Here is a 27354-nt window from a genome sequence, read left to right on the forward strand (position 1 = left end):
TGGGACAATACAAAAGTATTGGGCCAAAAAGGTGAAGAGATACTGGAAATACTTGGAACAATAAACCGGACAGGGGCAATAAAACGATACGAGGAGCAATAGAAATAAAATGACTTTGGGGAATAAAGGACTTTGCAATGAAAAGATAATTTGGTGATAACAATAGGCAAGGGACACATTTCTTTTAAATTGGGCACTGAAAAGTAAACCAACAAATAGTGCATTGGAAAAGTAAATATGCTAGTACCCATGAGGTAAGGCAGTATAAATCGACATGGGAGGATTCAAATGGATACAGAGTATTTACAAAAGGACAAGAGCAGTAAAAAAGAGCATAACGTTTTACATTATAATGCTATCATATTGTGTTAGGTTGAAGATAATGAATGCACACAATGCTCATTGACTTATCTCTAGGCTTGGCTGTCAAGAGGTGAACATGTGAGTAGAGTGTAAGGTTGGAAGTGAAAGGATTTACCTCTTGACAGTGAGTTCTGCATCGTGTTGGGAAATGCTGGTGGATAAAGAGAGATTAGGAGAGAAGGATGACTTCGTTTCCCACCAAACTCTGCCACAGCCAACAGTGTCCACAAGCAGATCCTCCAAGTCCTGATTTCTCTCTGCTGAGATTATGCATACCTCTGGCCCAATGTTTTTGTGGGAGCAGTTTCTTGATTTTATTACAGCATAGAACGATCATTAAAAATAGAGCTTTGGAAATGTTTTTGTGACACTTGTGTAATTCGCACAATTTTATATTATGAAATTGATGTGAAATGGTGGAAATTAGGCATGTGTTAAATTTTGAATAATCTTTTGTCGCAGAGGACTAGTTCGAGCACAACATGTCTCAAGGGAGATATGTTTAATTAGAAAATGTATTGCGAAAGATATTTTCTCCACAAACCAGACCTCTTGCTTGTATCAAAAGTGAATTTTGACAGAGAGGTATGCCATTGCACTCAGTTTTCACTGGAAAAACGCCAAAGTACATTTCACACAATTTATTCATAATTTTGCATAATTATTCTGACATTTTGTGGAATTTGAGGTAAAAAAGATACGATTTTGCACACCCCTAATTAAAATAATTGTTGTAACATAGCCGTCATGCTGTAGGTCGTATAACGCAAATCATGTTGATTAAAAAGCCCTTCAACATATCTGACATAAAAGATTGCTCTAAACCTACATTTTCAGTTCGCGCGGGCTCAGCTCTGCTCACGTAGGTTGTTCTTTCTCTTCCAAACAGTAGTCAGTGGTGTCTCTAGAAGTGATTATTTTTTAGACAGGAGACATCAAGGGCCCCAGATAAAACTGGTAGGACCATCTACAATATACAATTGTGAAGAGTGTGCACACTCTTGTTTATAAACAAGTGTGTGTGTGTGTGTGAGTGTGTCTATATACACATATATAGACGCACACATGTGTGCAAACACACACATACATATATTATAGGTGGGCAACTTCAAATTAATAGTGAGATCCAAGCCAATGGTCTGGGTTGGCTGTCAGAACTAGATTATAATTTTACTCATCACATTTTAGCCATAAAGATCATGTAAAAAAGTGATAAAAAATACTACAGACTCTCTAATATTACTTTTTTTATTTCTCTCACATGCATATTTCTGGTTTATTACTGTCAACTGAGTAGCCATCTTGAAATGGTATCTTTCTTTTAAGACTATACTTGCAACAATTTAGATAGATTGAAATTGTAACATTCTTGCGAGCGCAATGTAAATTCTGGTAGTGAGACAAAATATCGAAATTAAAATATCGATATACAATAATATCGATGTTTTAATTTCGATAGTATAGAATATCGATGTCCAAAATATCGACAGACAGAATATCGTTTTTTTAAGGTATGTATGTTACTAATATCGAATTTTACTAATATCGAAATTTTGTTTAGTGTTATGTATTTTAATGTGTTGTTTATATGTTTGTTAAACATGTTTTGTAATGTATGTTTGAAAATTTGTAAATTTGTTTACATTTTGCGTTTTAGTATCAGAGCGGGTTGTGGGTTTATAGGGGAATAGGGTGGGAAGTAATTTAATAATAATTAATTAATTAATATATGTTTGTAAATATTTTTAATAATACTTAATTGGTAATTAATTAATATTAATTAGTTAATTAATTAATATAATGTTGTACATATTTTTAATTAATAATTAATTGGTAATTAATTAATATTAATTAGTTAATTACATTAATTAGAGTAATTTTTTTATATATATAATTTTTTGTTATTGTTAATTAATTAATTGGGAAACAATAATATTAATAAGTAAATTAAATTATTTACAGCTAATGTGCTAATATATTTACTTTATTGTTATTGTTAATTAATAATTAATTGATAATTAAATAATATTAATTATGTAATTAAATTATTTAGAGTTAATGTGCTAATATATTTAATGTGTTGTTATTGTTAATTAATAATTAATTGGTAATTAAATAATATTAATTATGTAATTAAATTATTTAGAGTTAATGTGCTAATATATTTAATTTTTTGTTATTGTTAAATAATAATTAATTGGTAATTAAGAATTATTAAGTGAATAAATGATATGATTTATTTCTGTGTAGTGGGTTGTGTGTTTATAGGGGGATAGGGTGTGATATAATTAAATGTAATTAATTAAAGAGATTGTAATTTTCTTTGGTATTTATTGTTAATTAATAAGTAATTAATATGTGTTATTTAGTTCATTTATAATTACATCAATTTAGTAATATTAATTGTTATTAATTCATTAATTGAAATTTATATTAATTGTCTTTTTTATATGTGTAGTGTGTTAAAGTGGGAGTAGTGTGGGAATTAATTTTTACCCCCATGCTATCCAACGCTTTCCCTACTGTTGCACCCTCTGGAGTGTGAATAGTAATTTTTACCCCTGCGCTATCCACCGGGGAAACAACCTTTACAACGCAACTTTTACAACGCACTACCATTACAACGACATTTTTACAATGCAAAAACCATTACAACGCATGTGTTTACAACGTATGTTTTTACAACGCAGGTACCTTTACAACGCATACCATTACAACGTAAGTATAGGTAAGTATATAATAATATTTTACATTTTATGTTTTAGTTTTTTTAAGGGGTATTTTTAGGGTTCAGGGTCAGTTTTCAGTTTTTGGGTAAAAGTGTATTTTTAGTGTTCAGGGTCAGTTTTCAGTTTTTGGGTAAAGGGGTATTTTTAGGGTTCAGGGTCAGTTTTCAGTTTTTGGGTAAAGGAGTATTTTTTGGGTTCAGGGTCAGTTTTCAGTTCTTGGGTAAAAGGGTATTTTTAGTGTTCAGGGTCAGTTTTCAGTTTTTGGGTAAAGGGGTATTTTTAGGGTTCAGGGTCAGTTTTCAGTTTTTGGGTAAAGGAGTATTTTTAGAGTTCAGGGTCAGTTTTCAGTTCTTGGGTAAAGGGGTATTTTTTGGGTTCAGGGTCAGTTTTTGGGTAAAGGGGTATTTTTAGGGTTCAGGGTCAGTTTTTAGTTTTTGGGTAAAGGGGTATTTTTTGGGTTCAGGGTCAGTTTTCAGTTTTTGGGTAAAGGGGTATTTTTAGGGTTCAGGGTCAGTTTTCAGTTTTTGGGTAAAGGGGTATTTTTAGGGTTCAGGGTCAGTTTTCAGTTTTTGGGTAAAGGGGTATTTTTTGGGTTCAGGGTCAGTTTTTAGTTCTTGGGTAAAGGGGTATTTTTTGGGTTCAGGGTCAGTTTTCAGTTTTTGGGTAAAGGGGTATTTTTAGGGTTCAGGGTCAGTTTTGGGTTTTTGGGTAAAAGGGTATTTTTTGGGTTCAGGGTCAGTTTTGGGTTTTTGGGTAAAGGGGTATTTTTAGGGTTCAGGGTCAGTTTTGGGTTTTTGGGTAAAAGGGTATTTTTAGGGTTCAGGGTCAGTTTTGGGTTTTTGGGTAATGGGGTATTTTTAGGGTTCAGGGTCAGTTTTGGGTTTTTGGGGTACAGGCGTACAGGGTAAAAATAAAATAAATTTATATTTAAATTAAATCAATTAAATGAAATTAAAAAAAATAAAAATATATTAAATTATTACGTTTTTAATTTATTTTAAATGTATATGTATTAGTTTTAATTTTTAATTATGTTTTAATGTTTTTATTTAATATTTGTAAAATTATATGTATTTTAAAATTATTTTTACATTATTATTTATACATTTAAAAAACGATATTTTTAATTTCGATATTTTTGTACTACAATATTAATTTTTCGATATTTTTGTACTTACCTTTATGAAGATATGACTCCGATATTTTTGATTTCGATATTTTTGTGTCGATATTTTTGTATGTCGATATTCTGTCTGTCGATATTATGTCAGACATTCGTAAATTCTCCTTATTTGTAAATGCAATTATATCACTGCGTTGAGTGGCATTTATTAGAAGGGATATGTTCGAAATACGAACTTAGGTACATTCAGGTCCGCACACTGTTCTGATGATAATGCCATTAGTGTACCAAAAAACAAGTCATTTGTCGTGCACCCCAGTCTGTGTCTAGGGTGCTATTGCAGATGGAACAATATTATGGGCCTGATTACGATCCTGATGGATTGGATACTCTGTCCCAAACATTATGGATATCTCGTCCCCCATATTACAAGTTCCATTATATACTATGGAACTTGTAATACGTCGGACGTGATATCCGTCACGTTTGGGCCAAATTGGGGGGCAGCACAGACCACAGACCAGTAAGTTGGTGTGAAAAAGGCTGCTTTATTGGAAACAGGTGCACCTTACATATGCAAAACTTTGGCCTGTGCCGTGCAAAACTATACCTCACTAAATATTGTCCTCCTACTTTCCCCCACCCCTCCCCATAACATGTTCCCCCCTGCAACAATTATAAACACAACTTGCAATTTCCTAAACTTTCTTCCCCGTCCAAACTAGGTAAACTTCCGATGTTCTTTCATAACTGTAACCATACCTCATTATACCACAACTGACCTAGGAAAACGACCCCTGCGACACAACATGGCTGGCTATATACCCCACCAGCCCAAACCCAGCCTGTCCCCAGCCCAAGGAGCCCAACTAACCTGCTGGTTCTTTCTGCCCCCCTGGCCCAAAAAACCCCGGAAAGAGCAGGCCTCCCGCTGGTCGGACCCCCCAAAGCTCTATTGTGACGGAGTTTCTTCCGCCAAGATCGTAATCAGACCCATAGTCTTTTAAACCAAATACAAGAGAGGTTTTTGTGCATTGAACATCCTGACCTGATGTATTTCAAGGAATTCTGAACGGTGGTGATGAAAGAAAAGGAGGCGTTGTGAAATAATGACGACGGCAATTGCACGTTAGCAGCCCAAATGTCTGGGAGAGTCTAAAGAGTTACAAGTCTTCAGTGAGACACAAGTGAAGTGCAGAACTCAGATGCAAAACACAGAACACCCACCAGGCAGACGTTTTACATTTTCTATTACCTCCTGGGAGCCGGGTGTTGTCTCAGAAGGGCTGATTGTTAACACACTGTGGGGTGTTGTAAAAGTGCTCATGTAAGGAGGTAATACAAGTGCATTTTCATATTTTATCGTCTCACAACAAAGTGTTTGTAATTCATTAGCATAATGTCCCTCTCTGAGCACTTTCACAGCCCTCCCATGATCCTTTGTGATCTGCCTTTGTACAAAAAGGCCCTGACAGTGCAGCAGCACCTTCTCTGCTGTATGCTCTTAGAAAATGAATTAAGAGTGGACAGAGTGGTAGAAGATGCCTGAAGGTTTGACTCGCTGTTAGCTTGAAATTCAGTGGCTCCCCCACCTCCAACACAGATACATAAACATGTATGAAGAAAGTACTTCAAAAGTGTTTAGAGCTTTTAAAACTATTTACAAAGGCAGAATTACCATGCTGAAAAAGAATACCAGATTTTACATAATTTCTAGTATTCATTCTAGTGCCAGTCCAGAATCTTACACATGAGAAGGCCAGTACATTTCTCTATACCAGGTGGTACTGGCAATGCAAAGTGCATGGATCATCGTGTTCGAAATCATATGTGCATTTATAGAGCTGCACAAGACAAGCAAGATTCAAGTCTGGCTCAGGCTGAATGTCGTGCAGTGGCTTGGCCTTGTCCAGTATGGACTGGTCAGCCAAAAAAGTTGAGCCAAGCTCCCATGCACCATACTTCCCCTTCCTATTACAGTATTAAAAGCCAAAACACTAGAAGCAGGACAGCGTATACGCGAAAGGTGCTTTTCTGCTACCAGTGTCTACAGCCATGCTGAGCTTTAATGTGCATGTGTCTCCCTGATGGCCAGCAGGAAGACATCTTTCTTTTATTATGCTATGTCATTGTCACCACTGAGGTGTCGACCTTCTCCCTCTACTGTTTGTTAAGTCAGGAGAATGTAATATTATGAACATAAAAATAGTCTTCTGCTTTCCCGTATATTTAACGTTGTTCATGAAAGACATTATAGCATTAACTGCATCTACCCAGGCAGACCGAATTACAGTGCTGAACTTGTATTTATTTTGTTTTTTGCAATAACCTTAATTTCTAAATAAACCTTTACTTGAACTTAAAAAAAAAAAAAAAAAAAAACGTATTTATTTAACCTAGTTTTCTAATAAAACTGAGGGACATATTTACAAACCCCTTTGCATTGCTCTTGCATCACGCGACGTGGTGCAAGAGTGACGCAAATGAAAAATGAAATTTATGAAGCCACGCAAAGCCACCTTGCGTGGCCCTGGTGGATCATTCAGCTCTAGTAATGTAATGCAACGCAAATCACTGCGTTTCATTTCTCTGCTCGAGGAAGGCATTTCCATGGGTGTGGGTGATGCCATGCAACACCCTTGAATTTTGACACATCTCCAGATTTACAAGAACTTGTAAACCTGGGGATGCACCAATAACCTACGCCTCCCCAGGTGAGGGGTAACGAGGAGAGAGAGCTTATTTTTCCTTGTATTTTCCTCTTTCCATAGAAAAAGGAGAAAGCCTCTCAGGATTACTTTTGTGCAGGTAGGTGCCGCTCCTGAACAAAAACAATCCTGCCTACAACACAGGCACTCTTGAACCATGGTGCAAGCATGCCTGTGTTGGTGCTAGGCTGCCAAAAGGGCACTAGCACAGGAGAAAGGGACAGCCGTGCGAGGTATTGGATAAATATGGCAAAATTCTGCCCTTACCCTGTGATGCAAGGCAGCAAAGCAAAGTGACTTGCTGAGCTGCCCCATGCCACAAAACTCATTAATGCGCCCCCGAGTTCAAGACCTTACCAAAACGTGTGATCCTATGCAAACCACTTTACTTCACTGCGGCAAATTTTAATTGAGCATCAAATTTGAAGCAATCTGGAAGTAATTCAGTTTTGGATGCTTTGGATATATAAAGCTGACTTACGTATGGTTTAACAAACATTGGTTTTGTTCCGCAAATTAAAACAATATTGACCATACTTTCAGTGGACATGAAAAAGTAACATCTCCTGATTCACTCATGACAGTGCTGGTATGGTATTAGAAGTCTATTTTAACAGATGTCAAAGAGAAGTTAAAATCTAATGCATTAAAAAAATAGCTTGTTTTCAATCAGAAATTCTTTATTATGTTTGACAGGATGTTTGCTTTATTGTTTTACACCGCATGGTGGTGAGAACTGTTGTGCCTAGCATTAACATTACAGTTTGAGCACCAGTGGATTCCAGGTGACAGAGCTGGCAGAGAAGGTTGGGGCGAACCGGGTTCTTGGGGAGACGTTTGGTGGCTGGGAAGGAAGATGGAGCCTTGCTGTTCATGCCCCACTTCTTTATAAAGTACGCCAACTTATTATATGCGTTGGGGTCGCACCTTACAGGGTGCAAGGGGGTACCGGATGATGGCAGCTAGGGCAACGACCCCACTCATCCCCCATGCCACGGGCGCCTGCCAATACTCTGGCTCTATCCCTCACTGTTGGCATTGTGCCCCTACCCCACCTTGGCTCTATATCCTGCTGTGATCAGGTTGATGGTAAACTTGAACCGTTGGGCTCACACCCTTATTTCCAAACTTTATGAGAGTAGGGAGATTGTGGGTTGATGAAAGATCACTTTCTGAATCCCTAGCACTCTGCATGCCCATGAATACATGGTCAATGTCTTCGCAGGAAATGCTTTTGGTATATTGGCTCCTACATATCATGCTACAAAAATATTGGTGCCAAAAAATTGATTGCAATAATATCATTAAGGCAAGTAGGTATAGGAAAGCATAGATTAGCTGTGCTAACTTTGACATGTAGGAACCTTGGTAATGCATATATATCTTCAAGCTATTTCGATGTGGAGGTAACAGTAGGAAATCTCTACCTACGTATATATACCCACCTTCACAATATTATGATATTGTGACTATGATTTTTAGCACAATATTTGTTACGTTGATATCCTGACATACATATCTTCACAGGTTATTCCCCAACCCCAGCCTGACTTGATGGAGGCTTCTTTGCAGTCAATGTAGCTTTGCTTGTTGCCCTCTTTACGCCTAGAGGGCGTATGCCAGAGTGGGACTGGGCCTGTTTCACACCCATATTTTTTGGGCAGCAACTGAAATGGTCGTGTGGAGTGCAAAAATATCATCTGACATAAATATTGTGGCCTTAATATAATTTATGAAAAGAATGAGCCACTAACGGGTGTGCATTTTCTATCATTAACTGCAATATCATGTTTGTAAATGATATTAAGGACAGTGTATGATGATATCCTGGTCCCATAGCACTGAAATACCTGACACGTCTGTGGTGTCCCTGATCCACTCATTTCAGTGAGACAGAGAGTTTTCAGAGCTTGAGCCTTTTTTTGTGGGAAGAATTTAGGGGCATATTATCAAGGACGGGCGATACATTATCGCCGCTTTTATCGGCAGGAAACTGCCGATAAAGCGGCAATAATGGGCTTGATAATATGCTCTATGGAATTCCTATCGAAGCCCATGTTAGATGTCTTCACATCTAACATGGGCTTCGATAGGAATTCATAGAGCATATTATCAAGCCCATTATCGCCGCTTTATCGGCAGTTTCCTGCCGATAAAAGCGGTGATAATGTATCGCCCGTCCTTGATAATATGCCCCTTAGATTTTTAGCTAAGCTGTACTCATGAATTAGGAGTTGGAAGTTTAGAGTAGAGCAGTAGAGAGAAAGCCACTCACCATATGACTGGTACAGACTCTCTGCTCCAACAGTCAAATCTTTCTGTTGTTCTCCTAAATTAGAACATTCTATCCCACTGGGTGGAATTTGTGAATAGCCTTAAAGCCCTTCGGCCTCATGCTATAATGGTTGTTCCCCATACAATTGTGAAAGGCCCCCGGCTGGGGTTTGGTGCTATAACTTGTGTACAGGGTGTTTAACAACCGTTATTGCCCTCAGCAGTGGGCTGTAATGATTTGATGGCATGCACTATTATATCAAATAGTATTTGTATAGTTCCACATTATCTTCGGAGCACATGTGAGCATCCCACTGCAGAATATAAATTCTGTGAAATCAGGGATCAAAAACGCAAATCAGAATATAAAAGTAGCTCACTGAGAAGCAGTAACACATGGTGACAATTCTGTGCAAGGTCATGTACACTGTGTGAAGTTTCCTGCTTTTAAAGAGTTGTGTACCCGATTGTGAAATCTGCTGTTCAATGTTGGCTACAAAATACAATCGAGGATGTGATTTTGATGTCGTCCCCCGCTTTTGCATTTTTCACTCCAGAAATCAACGAGTGTCGCTTGAACCCTGTCATCTGTGGTTCTGGGTACTGCTATGATCTGCCCAGCGGCTACACCTGCATCTGTGACAGAGGCTTCCATCTGAATGATCAAGAAACCACTTGCATCGGTACAGTATGACATCTCTCTTACACCCGAATCCTGATATCCAGAGTCCTTTCTCTAGTTACTTTGGCGCCTTTTGTTTGGCATATTTTTTGCACTACCCCACCATGGTTTTTTCTGCATACAACTCCATACTTACCTGCTGGAAATCACCCCAGGGATATATGTCATTGGTGACTGCTGTTTCTCTGCAGGGAAAGGCCTCCATACATGGAGGGCAGCAGGGCTCTCCTACTACAATATGTTTTTGCTAATAAAACTGGTCTAAAGTGATCCTTCCTAATGCAGCTAACACTGCAGCAAAACTAACTGTGTAATTACGAGTCTGACTCCTGGGGACGTGGCGGTGGGGTTCTCCCGACAGCCCTATTACAAAGAGGGGTGTCGGACCGCTTATGTCCTGCCACAGCCACCAGGGAACAGACGTTCCCTTACAGTGTTTGGGTGGTCAGCAGGCTGCAATATGCTTGGCGGGAACACTACGGTCCCACCAAGCATAATACGAGTTACCTCTCCACCACGGTTTTCATGGTAGTTCCACGGCCATGAAAAACCATGGCGGAGAGGAAACCTGGTGCCTCAGAGCCATGTGGATGCATGCAGGGGGGCACAACATGCGCCCCCTTGTATGCATGCACACCAATTCCTGCACGGCATGGACTTAGCAGTCCATGGCGTGCAGGAACTGTTTTTGGCATTACCATTTCAGTGCCTATTTTCAGTGCACTTCTGTGGGAACATAAAAAAAAAGCCCGCTAGACATTTGAATTACTCGTAATCTGGCAGACAGCCAGACAACGGGTTTGACGGTGCGGCAGCGGGGTGGACCAGGCGCTGCACCGCTAAACCTGTAATCAAGCCCTAAGTGGCCCGAAATACCACTTTCACTATCCCTAGACTACATTTTTCATTATTACTAGCTTTTGCTTCATTTAGAACCATAAGAGAAACCATGCAAAAGCTGTGGCCTCCAGCCCCACCAAAGCTTTTGGCATGCGTGTACCGGTGCTGTCACGCGCGTTCCTTGTTATAGGACTAATGTACACTAAGCCTCTCCACTAAATCCCTCCACCCTCCGAGTGATTTAGGATGAGTTCATTAATTGAAATCTGAAACATGATTGGAATAGCTAAGAAAAAAGTTCAGTTGGAGAACAGTAGACTCAACCTTTATACTTTGTACTGTAATTTGGTGTTTTCCTTGGGGCTTGGTTGATATATAATAATTGCTATTCTGTAGTTACCTCTAGATCCCTTGATTAAAACTTATTAAGGAGGCCATTAGTTGTAAAGATTCACAGGGAAATGTATTTTCATCTGACCTACAAGAGAACCGGTGCTACAGTAGGGCTTTTTAAGCAGTGGCCTTACAGAAGTAAAACAAATGTCCAAAAGAGAGAGCCAGCTTGCAACAAATGGCTTAAAAATGTCCTTTTTGGGGTTAGGCAGCACACACATTGAAAAACATAGGGCCATATTATCAAGCAAGGGCGATACATTATCGCCGCTTTTATCGGCAGGAAACTGCCGCTAAAGCGGCAATAATGGGCTTAATAATAGGCCCTTGTGAATTCCCATAGAAGCCCAGGTTCTGTTGTTAACCTAGGCTTCTATGGGAATTCACAAGGGCAGATTATCAATCCCATTATCGCCGAATTAGCGGCAGTTTCCTGCCAATAAAAGCGGCGATAATGTATCGCCCTTGCTTGATAATATGGCCCATAATTTTACTTTTACTCCAAAAATCCTCGTACGGAAACTAACTTCTAATGACAGTTTGGACGTGTGTGTAAAAGTATGCACATGTAAGTGTGCATGCACGTACCTGTGTGTGTAATGTGTGCGAAGGCGGTTTTTGGCAGCTACTGTGGAAGAAGCTGGGCAGGTCCTGTGTGTCAGGAGGATGGCCACCAGAAGGGTTTGTTTTGGCACCCACGTGTTGTGCAGCTGCTGTGTAAACCTTCCCCAGCCCACCAGTGACTTCTTTTATCCAGATTAGCCATCTTGGTGTCCTCCCAGACCAGGAGCTTCTCAAATATTGTTATAACATTCATGCTGCCTGCTTGAATTACAGTGCATGTGAAACGGAGTCAGCCGTATGATTCATAATATGTAAGTTATCATGTGCCAAGGTAATTCACTGGCCTTGTTCCTCAACACTGCCCTGTATTATTTTATACATCAATGACATGGTATAATCTTCATTATTGCCTTTGATTTCTTGGAACTAACATTGAATGTAAAATCTTAAAGCCTCTTTCCCCAAAGTGAGCTCTTGAGTATAAGGTACTTTTTAAGGAGCATATTATCAAGAACGGCGTTACAATTATCGCCTCTTTAGCAGCAGGAAACTGCAGCTGAAGCGTCGAAAATGGGCTTGATAATATGCCCTTGAGAACTGAACCTGGGCTTCTATGGGAATTCACAAGGGCATATTGTCAAGCCCATTATCGCCGCTTTAGCGGCAATGCGGCGATAATTTCTTTATATTTTGTGTTTTTTTCCAGATAAAAATGAATGCACTGAGATGCCCCACCTCTGCTCCCATGGACGCTGTGAGAACACTGAGGGCAGCTTCCTTTGCATTTGCCCAGCTGGCTTCAAGGCTAATGATGAAGGAACGGACTGCATTGGTAACTACTACAACTGTCCTAAATACCTGCCGCACAATAGCCATTTTTTCCCCACCGACCTGAACTAACCACTATTGTTTTTCCCATTATCCCACTATTAAACTGCTCGGTTTCTACTCACAATCGTATTCTGCACACTTGTCCACACTAACCACTTATTGTGCACGTTTTCCAACAATAATCACAAATCACTATTCTTTCACTCACTTTCCAACACCAGCTACAGTTCCTTTACTCACTTTCTAGCACTAGCCACTGTTCTTTTACTCGCTTTCCAATTCCACCGCTAAGAATTGCTCTTTTACACACTTTCCAACACTAAGCATTGTTATTTTACACACTTTCCAACTCAAATCCCTATTTGTAACTCACTTTTCAACGCCAACTATTTTTCTTTTAATCACTTTCCAACATTTACACACTTTTCATCACTATTCAGAATTCTATTTTCACTTTCGAGCACCAAACCCTGCCCTTATAGTTGTGTCCCAAGGAGCTGTTCCTAATTCACCCCCAGCAAAGGCTGTTTGTTTTCAAGGAACAAACGCCGTGATAACTGAGTGCATTCCTAGTGAGAAAACAATCTGGGTGTAATATGTGTATGTTTTCAATTGCTTGTGATATTGTGACTGCTGTATATGTCACGGCACGAATGTACTAAACAATCAATGCCAGTTACGCGGAAGAGCCCTGGGCAACACTGCATTCCAAATTGGGAGTGGAATGTGCTAGCAGTCTAATCTGCACCTTTTGACTGTGTTTAGGGTGGAAGGATTTGATCAAGCTTAGTACAATAACATTGTGCAATAACACTGTGTTTCAAGTAGAAGGATTTGATCAAACTTAGTGCAATAACACTGTGCAATTACACTGTGTTTCAAATAGAAGGATTTGATCAAACTTAGTGCAATAACACTGTGCAATAACACTGTGTTTCAAATAGAAGGATTTGATCAAGATTAGTGCAAAAACATTGTGCAATAACACTGTGTTTCAAGCAGAAGGATTTGATCAAACGTAGTGCAATAACACTGTGCAATAGCACTGTGTTTCAAATAGAAGGATTTGATCAAACTTAGTGCAATAACACTGTGCAATAACACTGTGTTTCAAATAGAAGGATTTGATCAAGCTTAGTGCAATAACATTGTGCAATAACACTGTGTTTCAAGCAGAAGGATTTGATCAAACTTAGTGCAATAACACTGTGTTTCAAGTAGAAGGATATGATCAAACTTAGTGTAATAACTGTGTTTTAAGTAGAAGGATTTGATGAAGCTTAGTGCAATAACACTGTGCAATATCATTGTGTTTCAAGTAGAAGGATTTGATCAAGCTTAGTGCAATAACACTGTGCAATATCACTGTGTTTCAAGTAGTAGGATATGTTTAAACCTAGTGCAATAACACTGTGCAATAACACTGCGTTTCAAGTAGAAGGATTTGATCAAGCTTAGTGCAATAACATTGTGCAATAACACTGTGTTTCAAGTAGAAGGATTTGATCAAACTTAGTGCAATAACACTGTGTTTCAAGTAGAAGGTTTTGATCAAACGTCGTGCAATAACACTGTGCAATAACACTGAGTTTCAAGTAGAAGGATTTGATCAAACTTAGTGCAATAACACTGTGCAATAACACTGTGTTTCAAATAAAAGGATTTGATCAAACTTAATGCAATAACACTGTGTTTTAAGTAGAAGGATTAGATCAAGCTTAGTGCAATAACACTGTGCAATAACACTGTGTTTCAAGTAGAAGGATATGATCAAACTTAGTGCAATAACTGTGTTTTAAGTAGAAGGATTTGATGAAGCTTAGTGCAATAACACTGTGCAATATCATTGTGTTTCAAGTAGACGGATTTGATCAAACTTAGTGCAATAACACTGTGTTTCAAAGAAAAGGATTTGATCAAACTTAACACAATAACACTGTGTTTCAAGTAGAAGGATATGATCAAACATAGTGCAATAACTGTGTTTTAAGTAGAAGGATTTGATCAAACATAGTGCAATAAAACTGTGTTTGGAGTGGAAGGATTTGATCAAAGTTAGTGCAATAACATTGTGCAATAACACTGTGGCTGGAGTGAAAGGATTTAATCAAACTTAGTGCAATAACATTGTTCACTCCTGTCATTCTTTCAGTCTCTTTTTCTTTAAATTATTTTCCTGAGTATGAACTAAACAATAAACAAAGTTCTGCAACATATACGTAGGTAGTCACAACCGACATATAATATATCTTAATCTTTGTATAGAGTGGATAGAAATGTTTTCACACAGTCGACTGCCTTTTCTCCATTCCCTTAAAGAGGTAGCCTTATCTACTCGCCAATGCTCGCCAATGCCAGGCAATGCCTGTTTTTGCTATCAACAGCCCCACCACTGTGAAGGGTCTTGCACTCCTAGGTGACCCCAAATTTATCCATCAAGCCCAGAAGTGCAATCCGAAGATCTGGTATGTTTGTTCTGCCCACTGTTATGAAAAAAGGTGCGATGTATTTGAGACCAATAATTTTGAAGGACAATGTAGCCCCACACTATATGGAAGAAAGTGCCCAGCTCCTCTTTACACTAAGGCCGTGTGTGCCGAGTCCGTTGTTCATCTTACTGAGTCTGGTAGGGCTGTTGTAAACCCAATGTAGATATTTCATTTGAATGAGTCGAAGCTGCGTAGATACGGCAGGGCTGGGGCCATCTTCACTTCAGCCCAGTCTGTGTCCTCCAAGAGACCGAGATCCTGCACCCACCTTTCACGTAATTATCTGGACTATCACTAGTGTCAGGTACAGTAGTCTAGAAGTACCCTTCTTCATGAGTTCCACCAATGTTAGTTTAAACTCTAGGGGCTGCATTCTTGAAGGGCAACTAGAGCCGTGGCTTGGACATCCAGAGCGTGTGGTAGCTGTAAATAGCTATTGAACTGTGTCCTATGCATATCATAGGTTTCCATGAAATATCAATCAATCAATCAGGGAATTGTTCAGCGCGCTACTCACCCGTGAGGGTCTCATGGCGCTGGGGGGAGGGGTATGGGCATAACATAAGAGCCCCGCAGCCCCGCATCCCCCGCAGTGTGGGAGTGCCCCCACCCCCAGGGGTCCCCCTCAGCACAGCACTCGGGCTGCAGAGCTCCTGATTGAGCCCGGAGGGGGGCCCTCCACGTGCCTTGCAGGGAGCCCCCTCGAGTTTCGTTACACCAGTTGGGAGGGGGGTGTAAGCAGTTCCAGTCAGTCGAAGAGCCAGGTCTTGAGGGTCTTCCTGAAGACGTGCAGAGGAAGGTTTAATGTGATCAGTTTCCCATTTGTAACATGCAGCTTCTGCAGTCAGGACCCTGCCCCACCCAATCCAACCAAAGCGCTTGGATTGGCTAGTATTGCTGCTGATTTTGTAACTGGTTCAAAGTGTACACAGGGTTGGCACCAAGCCTAGTTTCTATCAGGCCTAATAAGATGCACTCTTTAGCAAAATTCTGATCAAGTAGTATGTCAGCTTTTTTCTTTTCTTTAGGGATACTTCAACGTGACTAAACTCGATGCCACCACTTTAGATTCAAGAATCCACCATTTTGTATACTCATTCTTGCCTTTTATTGCCTTCGAGTCTTTATATGTGCTTCAAATATATTCTCATCCAGACAGTTCTGCAGTTACTTGGTTGCCATGGCAAGATATTAATACCGCTCCAATGAGAATGTTTTGGGATGGGGCGATTGGAGTTGCCAAGCCGGCTAGAAACGCTTCTAAGGCAGTTTATCAAGGCGCATCAAGTGGCCATACTATTGTACAGCCTAGTAGGAGCTCTGAATCCCCACTCCAGATTTCGAGACCTCCTCTGGAAACAGGAATGCACCTAGAAATGGACAATAATATTCCATTTAACATCAAATAGTGGGTCAGTTGTTGGAGTGAAGCAAAAATATTTTTTATTGTTCCGAATCTGGTAAAGAAACCTAGAGAAATAATAACAAACACTTTCATAAATGTATGCTCTTATTGTTATTCATTTTATTTTATGAACATTGTGTACTTCTGAAAAAAATCAAAAATATTTACAATAATCAGATTACTAGAGCACAACAATCTGATATCAAAGTGTACATTACTGATTTTTAGACATGAATGATTATCCATCACACACAAGATTTAAAAAAAAGCCATATGTACAATCTGATACAAAAGGGGATGATGGACGGAGCTTGAGCAAATCAAACACTACCGGAAACAAGCAACCTGGGACCGGTTTCTGGCATTTTAGCCGTCATCAGCCAGGCTAGCCTGAATCCAGTGGCAAAGTGAGCAAGGGAATCACGTCTGAGCATACCCTGCCAACTTAGGGCGAACAAAGCGATACAAAAGGGGATGATGGATGGAGCGCTTGAGCAAATCAAACACTCACCCCCAGTCAACTGTTCTGGGTTAATCCATCACCATTCTTTAGCTCACTCCACCACCCCAGTTCAGACATGGCCATATGCAAATCAGTCTGACCCTGTGCCTCATGGGAACAGTCCAGCCAGAACCGCCAAAGCCATGTCTTCCGTGGACCGGAAACAAGCATCCTGGGACCGGTTGCTGGCATTTCAGCCGTCATCAGCCAGGCTAGCTTGAATCCAGTGGCAAAGTGAGCAAGGGACTCACGTCTGACCATACCCTGCCAACTTAGGGGATGATGGACGGAGCGCTTGAGCAAATCAAACACTCACCCCCTGCCAACTTAGGGCACAGGGTCAGACTGATTTGCATATGGCCATGCCTGAACTGGGGTGGCAGAGTGAGCTAAAGAATGGTGATGGATTAAACTCAGATCAGTTGACTGGGGTGAGTGTTTGAATTGCTCAAGCGCTCCTCCATCATCCCCTTTTGTATCGCTTTGTTCGCCCTAAGTTAGCAGGGTATGCTCAGACGTGAGTCCCTTGCTCACTTTACCACTGGATTCAAGCTAGCCTGGCTGATGACGGATGTTTAAAAATACTAACATGACATAATTTTAGGTATAGTTTTCACTTTGAAAGAATCTTTAAATAAGTATACATTTTTGTCAAACTTACAGATATCAACGAATGCACGAGACCGCATATATGCAGAGAGGGGCTTTGTGTAAACACGGTTGGATCTTTCAGATGTGAATATTGCAACCAAGGCTTCCGAATGAACAGACGAGGACAGTGTGAAGGTATGTTCATTAAATCAACAAAAGAGTTGCATAGAATGCTTGCAAAATTCTCAGCCAATAGCAATCACACAGCCCCATTACATTCAATTTTTCTCCACGGAACACCTCAATACAAATCATTTTTGGTCCCACTCCAAAAGGAGCTGTTCAGCCGGGCAGTGTCCTGTATGAACGTGCACCAGGGCCGGACTGGCCGTAGCGGGCACCGGGCAATGCCCCGGTGCACCGCACGGGTGGGGGCCGTTTTTGTTACAGGGCTGTTTTCGCAGCATAGCTGCAAAATCGGCCCTGTAAAAAAAAACGGCCGAAAAGCCAGGGGGAGGGGGAGAGGGCCGGCCGAGCACTTTTTTAGGGCCGGTTTTTGTTCCCAGTTTGGCCCTGACGTGCACACACGCAACCCACATACGTTTTAAAGACTCGAAGAATAGGTGACCTAGATGCCAGAACTGGCAACTACGAAAAAGGGAAAACAGCAGTGGTGGAGCAGGGGGAGGGGAGGAGGGGGGGTAAGGCAGTCCGTCCCAGGCTGCATGAGTTTTGGGGGTGGCACCCCCGCTCTTTCATGCAGCCGCACAGGTGGCAAACGCAGAGACCACCATCAACCTCCCCCTTCCCCCGCTCTTCAATGCGGCCGCCTCGGGCGGCAAATTCAGTGCCCGCCGCGGGCGGCACAATGGCTAGCTATGCCACTGGAAACCAGGTTCGAGTCTCTACTATGACTTAACATCCTGTGATTCTGGGCAATTCACCTAACCTCCTCATGCTTAAAAAACTGTGTAATGTAAGGCAAGGGTGCGTTCTTGACCCTTTTTTATTTTCCCTATATAAAACGCCACTCAATCTGCTCTACTAGGGTCCACTACTGACGTTCCATCCATTAATTCAATTCTTGTACCCTTACTCCTCTATGCAAACAATGTGGTGCTGATGGCACATACTCCAAAGGCACTCCAGCAACTCATAGAGGAGTATGTAAAATGTATGAATAATTTGGACTTGAAAATTAATCATATCAAGTCCTTTGTTCTCGTGGCAGGCCCTAGAACACAGAAGCAAATCAGAACGTACATTGAAGGCTTAAAACTAGAGGTTGTGGATTGTTTTAATTATTTAGGGATTATGTTTGACAAGGAAAGTAATTGGTGAACTATGATAGCTAACGTAGCAAATTTAATGGAAAAAAATATAGGAGGCCTCTTTAGATTTGTAAAACAAAATTTGGGAACCAAGCCCGTAGAGGTTATTCAAAAAATATATGCTGCAAAAACAGTATCTGTTGTCACCTATGGGGCAGCCGTTTGGGGTATATCTGATACCTCTAAACTCCAATGTATAGAGGCCAGCTTTCTGAAAATTATGACTTCTTTACCACAATCCCATGCCAACTATATTTGCCAATCACAGATAAAATCTGTATTGCCCAGATCCTTTTGTGGCACTCAGTGTGGCGGAAATAAACTTTAGCCTTTACTAGACACATTGTAATGGACTGCCTGAACCTGGATGGCATAGGGAAAAAAATGGCTAAAATACATTGAGGCAATTTTACAGACTATTGGCTTACATAACCTATATAGGCACCCAACCTCATGTATAACAATAACAAACAAAGATCTAAAGACTTGCCTGTCAGTCCATTTTGATGAAAAAATATTTGATTTCAATTTTAAATTGTGTACTGTCAGACAATATTATATGGTACCCAGTATAAACAATGTAAAATCTTGTTACCTGTCATTTGTCACAAATCTGCAACATAAATATATACTATTGAGATTTCGCTTAAATTACATCCTTTTAATGCTAGCTCAACCTTCAAAAACGTATGTGATTGATGCACTTCCAGTTTGTCCTTGTGACATGCAATCTACACAGAATGATCTGCACTTTATATTTTTTGGCAAATTGTACACTTATGTAAGAAACAGATGCATCCTCCCTCTTATGCATAAGCTGAATTTTAAACAATGCCGTCCAGCCCTTTATTTTCTTAAATCATCACCTAATCATGCTTTTACTTGGCCTCGTTTTATTCATCTGCTCTGAATAGGAGGAGATTAACTTGTTGAACTTGAATTTTCACATATAATTAAAGGGTTTTTTTTGGGACAAACTACGAGGAAGCCCCCATGAACTAAGGGCCTATTATCTTGTCATTTTTATTTTTGCATTTGTTAAGTGTTTTTAACTTGTGTTTAACTTACTTATTATGTAATAGTATGTGTTAATTACTGATTAAATTGTTTGTGTAGAATACTTTTTATGCCAGTAGTTTACCTGCGAAATAAAGTTATGTGACTATGACGTGTAATGTAATCTGGTGTTTATGTAAAGCTCCCTAATGCCCATGCACCAAGTTAGTGCTATATAAACCAGCAAAAATAAAATAAACCTTGTTGATCTACGTCAGTAAGCTGCATTTTGGATCCTATGGCACAAAGAGGTATTGGACCTACATCTGAGAATACTCATCGCACTCAGAGCATGACTTTTAAAAAAATGTGATAGATGGAATGCTTTCAAAAGTCTAGGCCACTGGTAATCATTTGGGGACAATTACTACCAGAATGAAGCAGCAAATTGGGATTTTCATGTTACTGTACATTAGTATGGGCTCACTATTATCTGCACAATAGATTTAAGAGCTTATAATTACATTCTTACTGTTTAAGGCTAGGCGCCTGAACCCAAGTTTGTCTGCATTTTCCAACCCCTGCACAAACCCCTGTCTGTGCAGGGTGCTGGGATTGCGAGGTTTGTACTATTTACTGCACCCAGTAGTTACTGCGTAAGGTAAATACCTCACTGTTCGTTAAATAGCAGTAGGTCAAACCTGCCAAACTTTAACAGAGGCAAACAATATGAAGCTTATTTTGGTGCTATAAGCACCAAAATCTGCATGTTATGTCCAGAAAACTTTGAATAGGTCCTATTTGCTGGACCCGATAAATTCCGGACCTAGTAGTATATTTGATCAGCTGTGATAAATAGCATCTTCAAACCTAAAAAGTGTTTTTTTGTTGTTGTTTTGTTTTATATAGCGCAAACTAGACCTGAGACATCGGGTATCAGAGCGCTTTACATGAGCACCAGTTTCGTTACAGAGCAACACATTCATTTTTTTTGTTAGGCATGGGGAGATTAAGTGATTTGCCCAGAATCACAGGAGTTTGAACGTCAGTGTCGAGAGTTGAACCCGGTTCCCCAGTTTCAAGGTCGACGGCTCTAGCTGTGAGGCAAGGTCCTTATTAGCCTAACACAGTGGTTCCCAAACGTTTTTGACCCGTGGCTCCCTTGACCTAATTGGCAGTTGGCCGTGGCTCTCCACAATTTTTTTACCCGCACACCGGGGTGCCGCGGCGCACCCTTTGGGAACCACTGGTCTACATGAAGAATCAAGCCTAGACGTGATGAAGGATTCAGAGTAGCCATCACTGTCATAAAACTTCATTTGAAATCACAAAGATCTTATAAAGTACATCTCAATGCATGCATAGAGTAGTGTAAAGCACTCCCACTAAATGTAACCAGGCTAGAGAAAGGCTCAAGGAGCTCTGTGGCGTTACAAGACGTTTACGTGAGGTGGGCTCTGATCATGGGTATCCGCAGAAATGTTTTCGGGGGGGGGCAAATTTTTAACTTCATCACCATCCCCCTTGCACCCTTCTCCCCTCTGCCTTGCACCCTTCTCTACCTTGCACCCTTCTCCCCTGTCTTGCACCCTTCTCCCCCTCCTCGTTGCACCCTTCTCCCCTCTGCCTTGCACCCTTCTCCCCTCTGCCTTGCACCCTTCTCCCCTCTGCCTTGCACCCTTCTCCCCTCTGCCTTGAACCCTTCTCCCCTCTGCCTTGCACCCTTCTCCCCTCTGCCTATGACCCTTCTCCCCTCTACCTTGCACTCTTCTGCCCTCTGCCTTGCACCCTTCTCCTCTCTGCCTTGCACCCTTCTCTACCTTGCACCCTTCTCCCCTGTCTTGCACCCTTCTCCCCCTCCTCGTTGCACCCTTCTCCCCTCTGCCTTGCACCCTTCTCCCCTCTGCCTTGCACCCTTCTCCCCTCTGCCTTGCACCCTTCTCCCCTCTGCCTTGAACCCTTCTCCCCTCTGCCTTGCACCCTTCTCCCCTCTGCCTATCACCCTTCTCCCCTCTGCCTTGCACCCTTCTCCCCTCTGCCTTGCACCCTTTCTCCCCTCTGCCTTGCACCCTCTCCCCTCACACTCTCCAACATGCAGCAGTCACGAGTGACGACCCCTCAACGAGGAGTGAGGCAAAGACAGAAGCTGGCAGAGTGCGCCTGCATCAGGGCATAAGGCGCCCACCCAACGCTCTCCTCCAGGCCTCTGACCCTGCACCCACCCAACGTTCTCCAACAGGCCTCTCACCCTGCACGCTTCCCAATGCTCTCCACCAGGCCCCTGAACCTGCACCCACCCAACGCTCTCCACCAGGCCCCTGAACCTGCACCCACCCAACGCTCTCCACCAGGTCCTGCACCCACCCACCTAACGCTCTCCACCAGGCCCCTGACCCACACCCACCCACCCAACGCTCTCCACCAGACCCCTGACCCTGCACCCACCCTATGCTCTCCACCAGGCTCCTAACCCTGCACCCACCCACCCAACGCTCTCCACCAGGACCCTGACCCTGCACCCACCCACCCAACATTCTCCACCAGGCCCCTGACCCTGCACCCACCCACCCAACGCTCTCCACCAGGACCCTGACCCTGCACCCACCCACCCAACGCTCCCCACCAGGCCTCTCACCCTGCACCCACCCACCCAACGCCCTCCACCGGGCCCCTGACTCACCCACCCAATGCTCTCCACAAGGACCTAACCCTGCACCCACACACCCAACGCTCTCCACCAGGCCCCTGACCCTGCACCCACCCTACGCTCTCCACCAGACCCCTGACCCTGCACCCACCCTACGCTCTCCACCAGACCCCTGACCCTGCACCCTACCCGAAGAACACCAGTAACATTACACAAGGATACATACATGTATTCTGTTTTTGTAGGCGCTGGGAGATTAAGTGATTTGCCCAGAATGACACAGGATTCTGAGCTGACGTTGAGGGTCGAACCCAGTTCCCCAGCTCCAAAATTGGCAGCTCGCAGTTCCACTACATTTTGAGGATAATTATATATTTTTTTCAGACCCACATCCTGCACAGCGGCGCGGCGCCTCTGGCTTACCTTCATGGCGCACCAGGGTACCGCGGCGCACACTTTGGGAACCACAGATGTATGACATAGATATTAAGAGTGCACTCCCTGGTCAGGTCCTGAGCATGGGTAGAGGAGGGGAGAAGATGGAGCTTGAGGTCAGAGCTACCCACTTTGGAACTGAGGAATTAGGTTTGATTCTGGTTTTGGCTCAACATCCTGTGATCCTGGGCAAATCACTTAATCTCTCCGTATCTAAAAAAGGAACATGTCCTTATGAAATGTCATTGATGCTCATGTAAAGCACTCCCAATATGTTTGGGTTGTGTTTGCTCTATATAAAAATTGAGGGGAAAAAAATGAAAAAAATTAGTTTAGTTTACTTTTTTAATGCTATTTGCATCTAAATAACCGAAGGTGCTCATGACTCCACAAGGAGCATGACCCCCCTCCTGTGCTGCAACATCTTCCTTTCTGCCACCGACCAGCATCTCTTTCACAGCTCATCAGCAGCTGAAAGAGTTGATTGTCTCCTCCCCCCCCCCCTCCGCCGGCCGCCGTGATGCGCTGCTTCAGAAAGGCAGAGACTAGGGGCAGAGCAACCTATTCATCACGGAGGCGAAAGTGACACATTCTTAGTGTGACTTTCACACTGCCTTTCCCAGATCGTGCGCGGCGCCCCTGGCTCCTGATAACGGCGCACCAGGGCGCCGCGGCTCACAGTTTGGGAACCACAGGCCTAACAGGTCATCCTGATGTGATGGAAGAGTTGACAGTTTGTGCTCTTCCAATGAAGAGCTAAAGTAAAGCAGAAGGCATTTAGGTGATGAAGCTACCATGAAAAGAAACGCTATCCAACTAGTTATTTTTTGTCAGCACCTGTTGCCACAACACCTTTGATGGTAATGGTGATGAGTAGGACGAGAAAGAATACATCGCTGTATGAAGCCCAAACAAATTTCACCAGAGGTGGTATTACAGAGAGTGCCCCGGGGCCACAATGGACATTTGCGCCCACTTTGCGCGCCCCCGGGCACTTTGGTATTACAGAAGGGACTGCAGATGCTTGTGTGGCCCCTTCTGTAATACTGATAGCGCTGCCGCACATAAAGCATCAGCACTATCTGCAGGCATGCCCATTCAAATGAGGTAATCCCTTTGCCTCTTGCCTCTTATATTTCAGATGCGGCACAGAGGCAAAGAAGTCATCAGAGGGCGCACTGACATGGCAGCCCTCTGGCGGGGTGAAAGGGGGTCCCATGGACCCCAGGACATCCGCTTGCAGGTGTTTCAGTCAGTGACTGCACCCGCATACAAGGGGATCTCTGATCCCCTTTAAAAGTGCAGGTGGGTGCCGCCTGCACAGTGAAAAGACTGAGCGGCTTCAAAGCAGCCTCTCTGTTTTTCACAGGAGTATGCTGCAACCAGGGCAGCGCGTGTTCTTGGCTGCCCTGGGGGCAGTGCATTCCATGTAATAGGGCACATTCCCTGTTTGCGCTTGGCGCACCTGTTCTAAGGAGCACCGGGCGCAAACAGGGAGAGTGCGCCCTATGCATAATAGGCCCCAGATGTAGATTATGCTTTGGATTCTGTCAAACATTGAAAATGCTCCCATTTTGTAGCTATGCTGCATATACATTTTCTGCAGAGAGGTAGAGGCATCTGACAGTGTTACATCATTAGTAGCACCAGAGTGTATTCTACTGTTCTTACTGATGCCACGTGTTTACAAGCAGAATAGGGCAGGGGCTTCTAATGTACCACACTGCTTCTGTGGTGGGGTACAGATCAGATGGGATAAAGTTCTCTCAGAATTGTGGGCAGAGGAGCATCCATCGCTCAGCACATTTTGAACATTCAGTGTAAGCATAATTATATAAAAACCACGTACATCAGATATGTGTTAAATTCACTTTGGGAAGAAATGTTGAAATTGTTTTGCTAATATATGTGAACTTCACGCTTGGCATACATGTGTAAAATGTATCCAAGTCAGATATGCATAAAGTTAACAAAGAACAAAATATGCAAAATTGATCCAAGTCAGATATGCATAAAGTTAACAAAGAACAAAATATTGCGAAATTGCAAAATACCACATAAGACAACTCCTACCAGGAAGAAAGGTGCAGCCGCTTTCAATCCCCTGTTCTATTATGTACACAGAACACTTCACAAGCTTCTGTGTGTTCCAAAATCACGTTTTTCATCTCAACAGAGAACACTCCCTACTGCACTAAGTGCTTCCCAACCTTTGACCATGACCAAAGAATCCCATCCACTGTTCCTCAAGCCCCTCCCATCATCACAGAACCACAGAGAGTGGCATTGCTCATGGGACTGCTCACAGAGTGGTGATTTCATTTAGAGAGCTTAAGCCAGAACTGTGACTGCCTCACCCACCACATGTCCACTCTAATTTCTTGGCAGCAGTCCCAAAGAAAACTAGCTTCAACAGAGTTTTAAAGAAAATACACTCACTCATTTTTGTTTGGTGAAAACTGTTAACATGATTTCAGAGATACCATTTTTACTGCTGCTCTTAAAAAGTCTTTTTAAGACGCACAGTTGCCTGCAATTTTTACAAAATCCTCCAGGGACAATTTTCATCAGAATTCCGAATAATTTCTTTACGTTTATGCAGGTTGTCGCTTCCTTTTCCTAAGTCTTGCTTATAGTTATACATGTGTTTCTATTGTTCACTGCATTCTTCGGCATTCAGTAGTTGGGAATTACCCAACCTGCATAAGTTGACTTGTAAAAAAAAATCTGTGTGCACAGTCCAAGTTTAGGCCATCCTCCATCCTGTTTATGTCCACAGTCTTACTCCATTTTGTTCTCTTCTAACCAAAGTGACTTTTGAGCTTGAATTCAATCTTCTTCTTTGTTGCAAGTAACACTCAATCACTGTTGTTAGGTTCCTTTCACAACCAGACATACACTTAGGGCCATATGCATGAACACATTTTCCCATAGACACAGAATGAGTAAAACCCTTTGACCCATGTGGCTAAGGCCCCGATTACAAGTAGGTCTGGGTGGTGTCTCGAGGTAGAATACCACTCCCCCCAGTTATAGATGGCTCGATGCTTCTGCACTTGGACTTCCCTGGTGCAGGAAAACACCAGGTCTGAATTTACTGGCCCGAAATTCCGTCTAGTAGAATAAAATGCAGAACTGTGCCATGCTGTGCCCGACCTCCCTCCAAGGCATGAGGGAAATAAGGAACACTTTCCACTGCCTCCTGACTCCCTTCCCACCCATGGCCTGCAAAGGCTCCCCACCCCTGCTTCTGTATATATTCTGTTTGTAGCAAGTGGTAAATAGTGGGGCCTCCTCCGCTAAGGCAGAGGAGCATTGCCCCACTGCTTCAGCTGCAAACTGAATACAAAAAATAAAATTATAATAGCGTTTGTTATTATCAGTTTATTTTTTGCATGCAGCTTGCAGCTGAAGCCACACGTTACAGGGGGAGGAGTAGTGGCAGCACCTAAAGTTTAGCTGGCTGTCTCGGGCCGTGCAAAGTGTCATGCGCACTTTGCATGTTCTCCACCCAGGCGGCATTACAGCCTGGGTGGAGAACATGCACAGTCTGCCTGTCTGAGCACCAAACCAGGGGCTCAGACTAATCACAGCGCTGATTATGCAGCATTGTGATTGGTCACGGGATTCTGGGAGGGTGTGTGCTTCCTGCTATATAGGGAGGATAATGCAGAAAGAAGAGGTGGTGGTCAGTGGTAAAAAGTTAAATCCTTTTAAAAAAATGATTTCCCCCCTCTCTCTGTCCCCTAGCCCTACCCCGCCCCACCACCCTTGGTTAGTAGCAGCCACCACTGGTGGTACATGAGATCTGATTTGTCCACTGAATGGGGACTCCACATGTGGATTTGGATCCAATAACTCAGGGTCTGCAGTCTGTCATTACACGAACAAAAAACTCTGAAAAGCCAGAATTAGTTGGAGAGATATGGCTGTTAATGTCCATACTAGCCCTCTGGTATCTCAGCACCTAAATCCATCTCATGCTTAATTAGGGCCTTAATGTTAACATTGACCCTGGTGCTGCTCCCTTTGCTAGCTCCATTTTTGAACACTAATACAGACAGACAGACACAAAAAACAGAGATAGTTGTCCAAATTCAGTGACCTGCTTGCTAAATGAACGGGCTACACTGCTATCAGAGGTGTAACAAAGCCCCCCGCAGTGCGGGGGGAACTGAGCTCCTTGGGGCCCCCTCAGCACAGTACACTGGCCTTCGAGCTTCCGAGTAAGTACAAAAGCGCCCCCCACCTTCCACTTTGCAGGGAGGCCCCCTCAAGTTTTGTTACGCCACTGCCTGCTATAATATAACCTTCACTGGCTACCAGTTCATGGTACACTTTATAGGGAAGACATGGCTTGGCAGTTCGGGCTGGACTGTTCCGATGAGGCACAGGGTCAGACTGATTTGCATATAGCCATGTCTGAACTGGGGTGGCTGAGTGAACTAAAG

The 27354-nt window shown here is 42.5% G+C and overlaps 1 protein-coding gene across 1 annotated transcript in view; it reads left to right on the plus strand.

Moving 5' to 3' along the window:
• Positions 1-27354, plus strand: part of LTBP1 (latent transforming growth factor beta binding protein 1) — a 1223697-nt gene that overhangs the window by 877414 nt on the left and 318929 nt on the right. Inside the window, exons 16-18 of the mRNA XM_078648754.1 lie at positions 9755-9880; positions 12383-12508; positions 17567-17689. Of these exons, the coding sequence (XP_078504880.1) occupies positions 9755-9880; positions 12383-12508; positions 17567-17689 (375 nt within the window). The remainder of the gene's footprint in view (positions 1-9754; positions 9881-12382; positions 12509-17566; positions 17690-27354) is intronic.

The sequence above is a fragment of the Lissotriton helveticus genome, chromosome 6 (assembly GCF_964261635.1).
Source record: "Lissotriton helveticus chromosome 6, aLisHel1.1, whole genome shotgun sequence".
NCBI classification, from domain to species: Eukaryota; Metazoa; Chordata; class Amphibia; order Caudata; family Salamandridae; genus Lissotriton; species Lissotriton helveticus.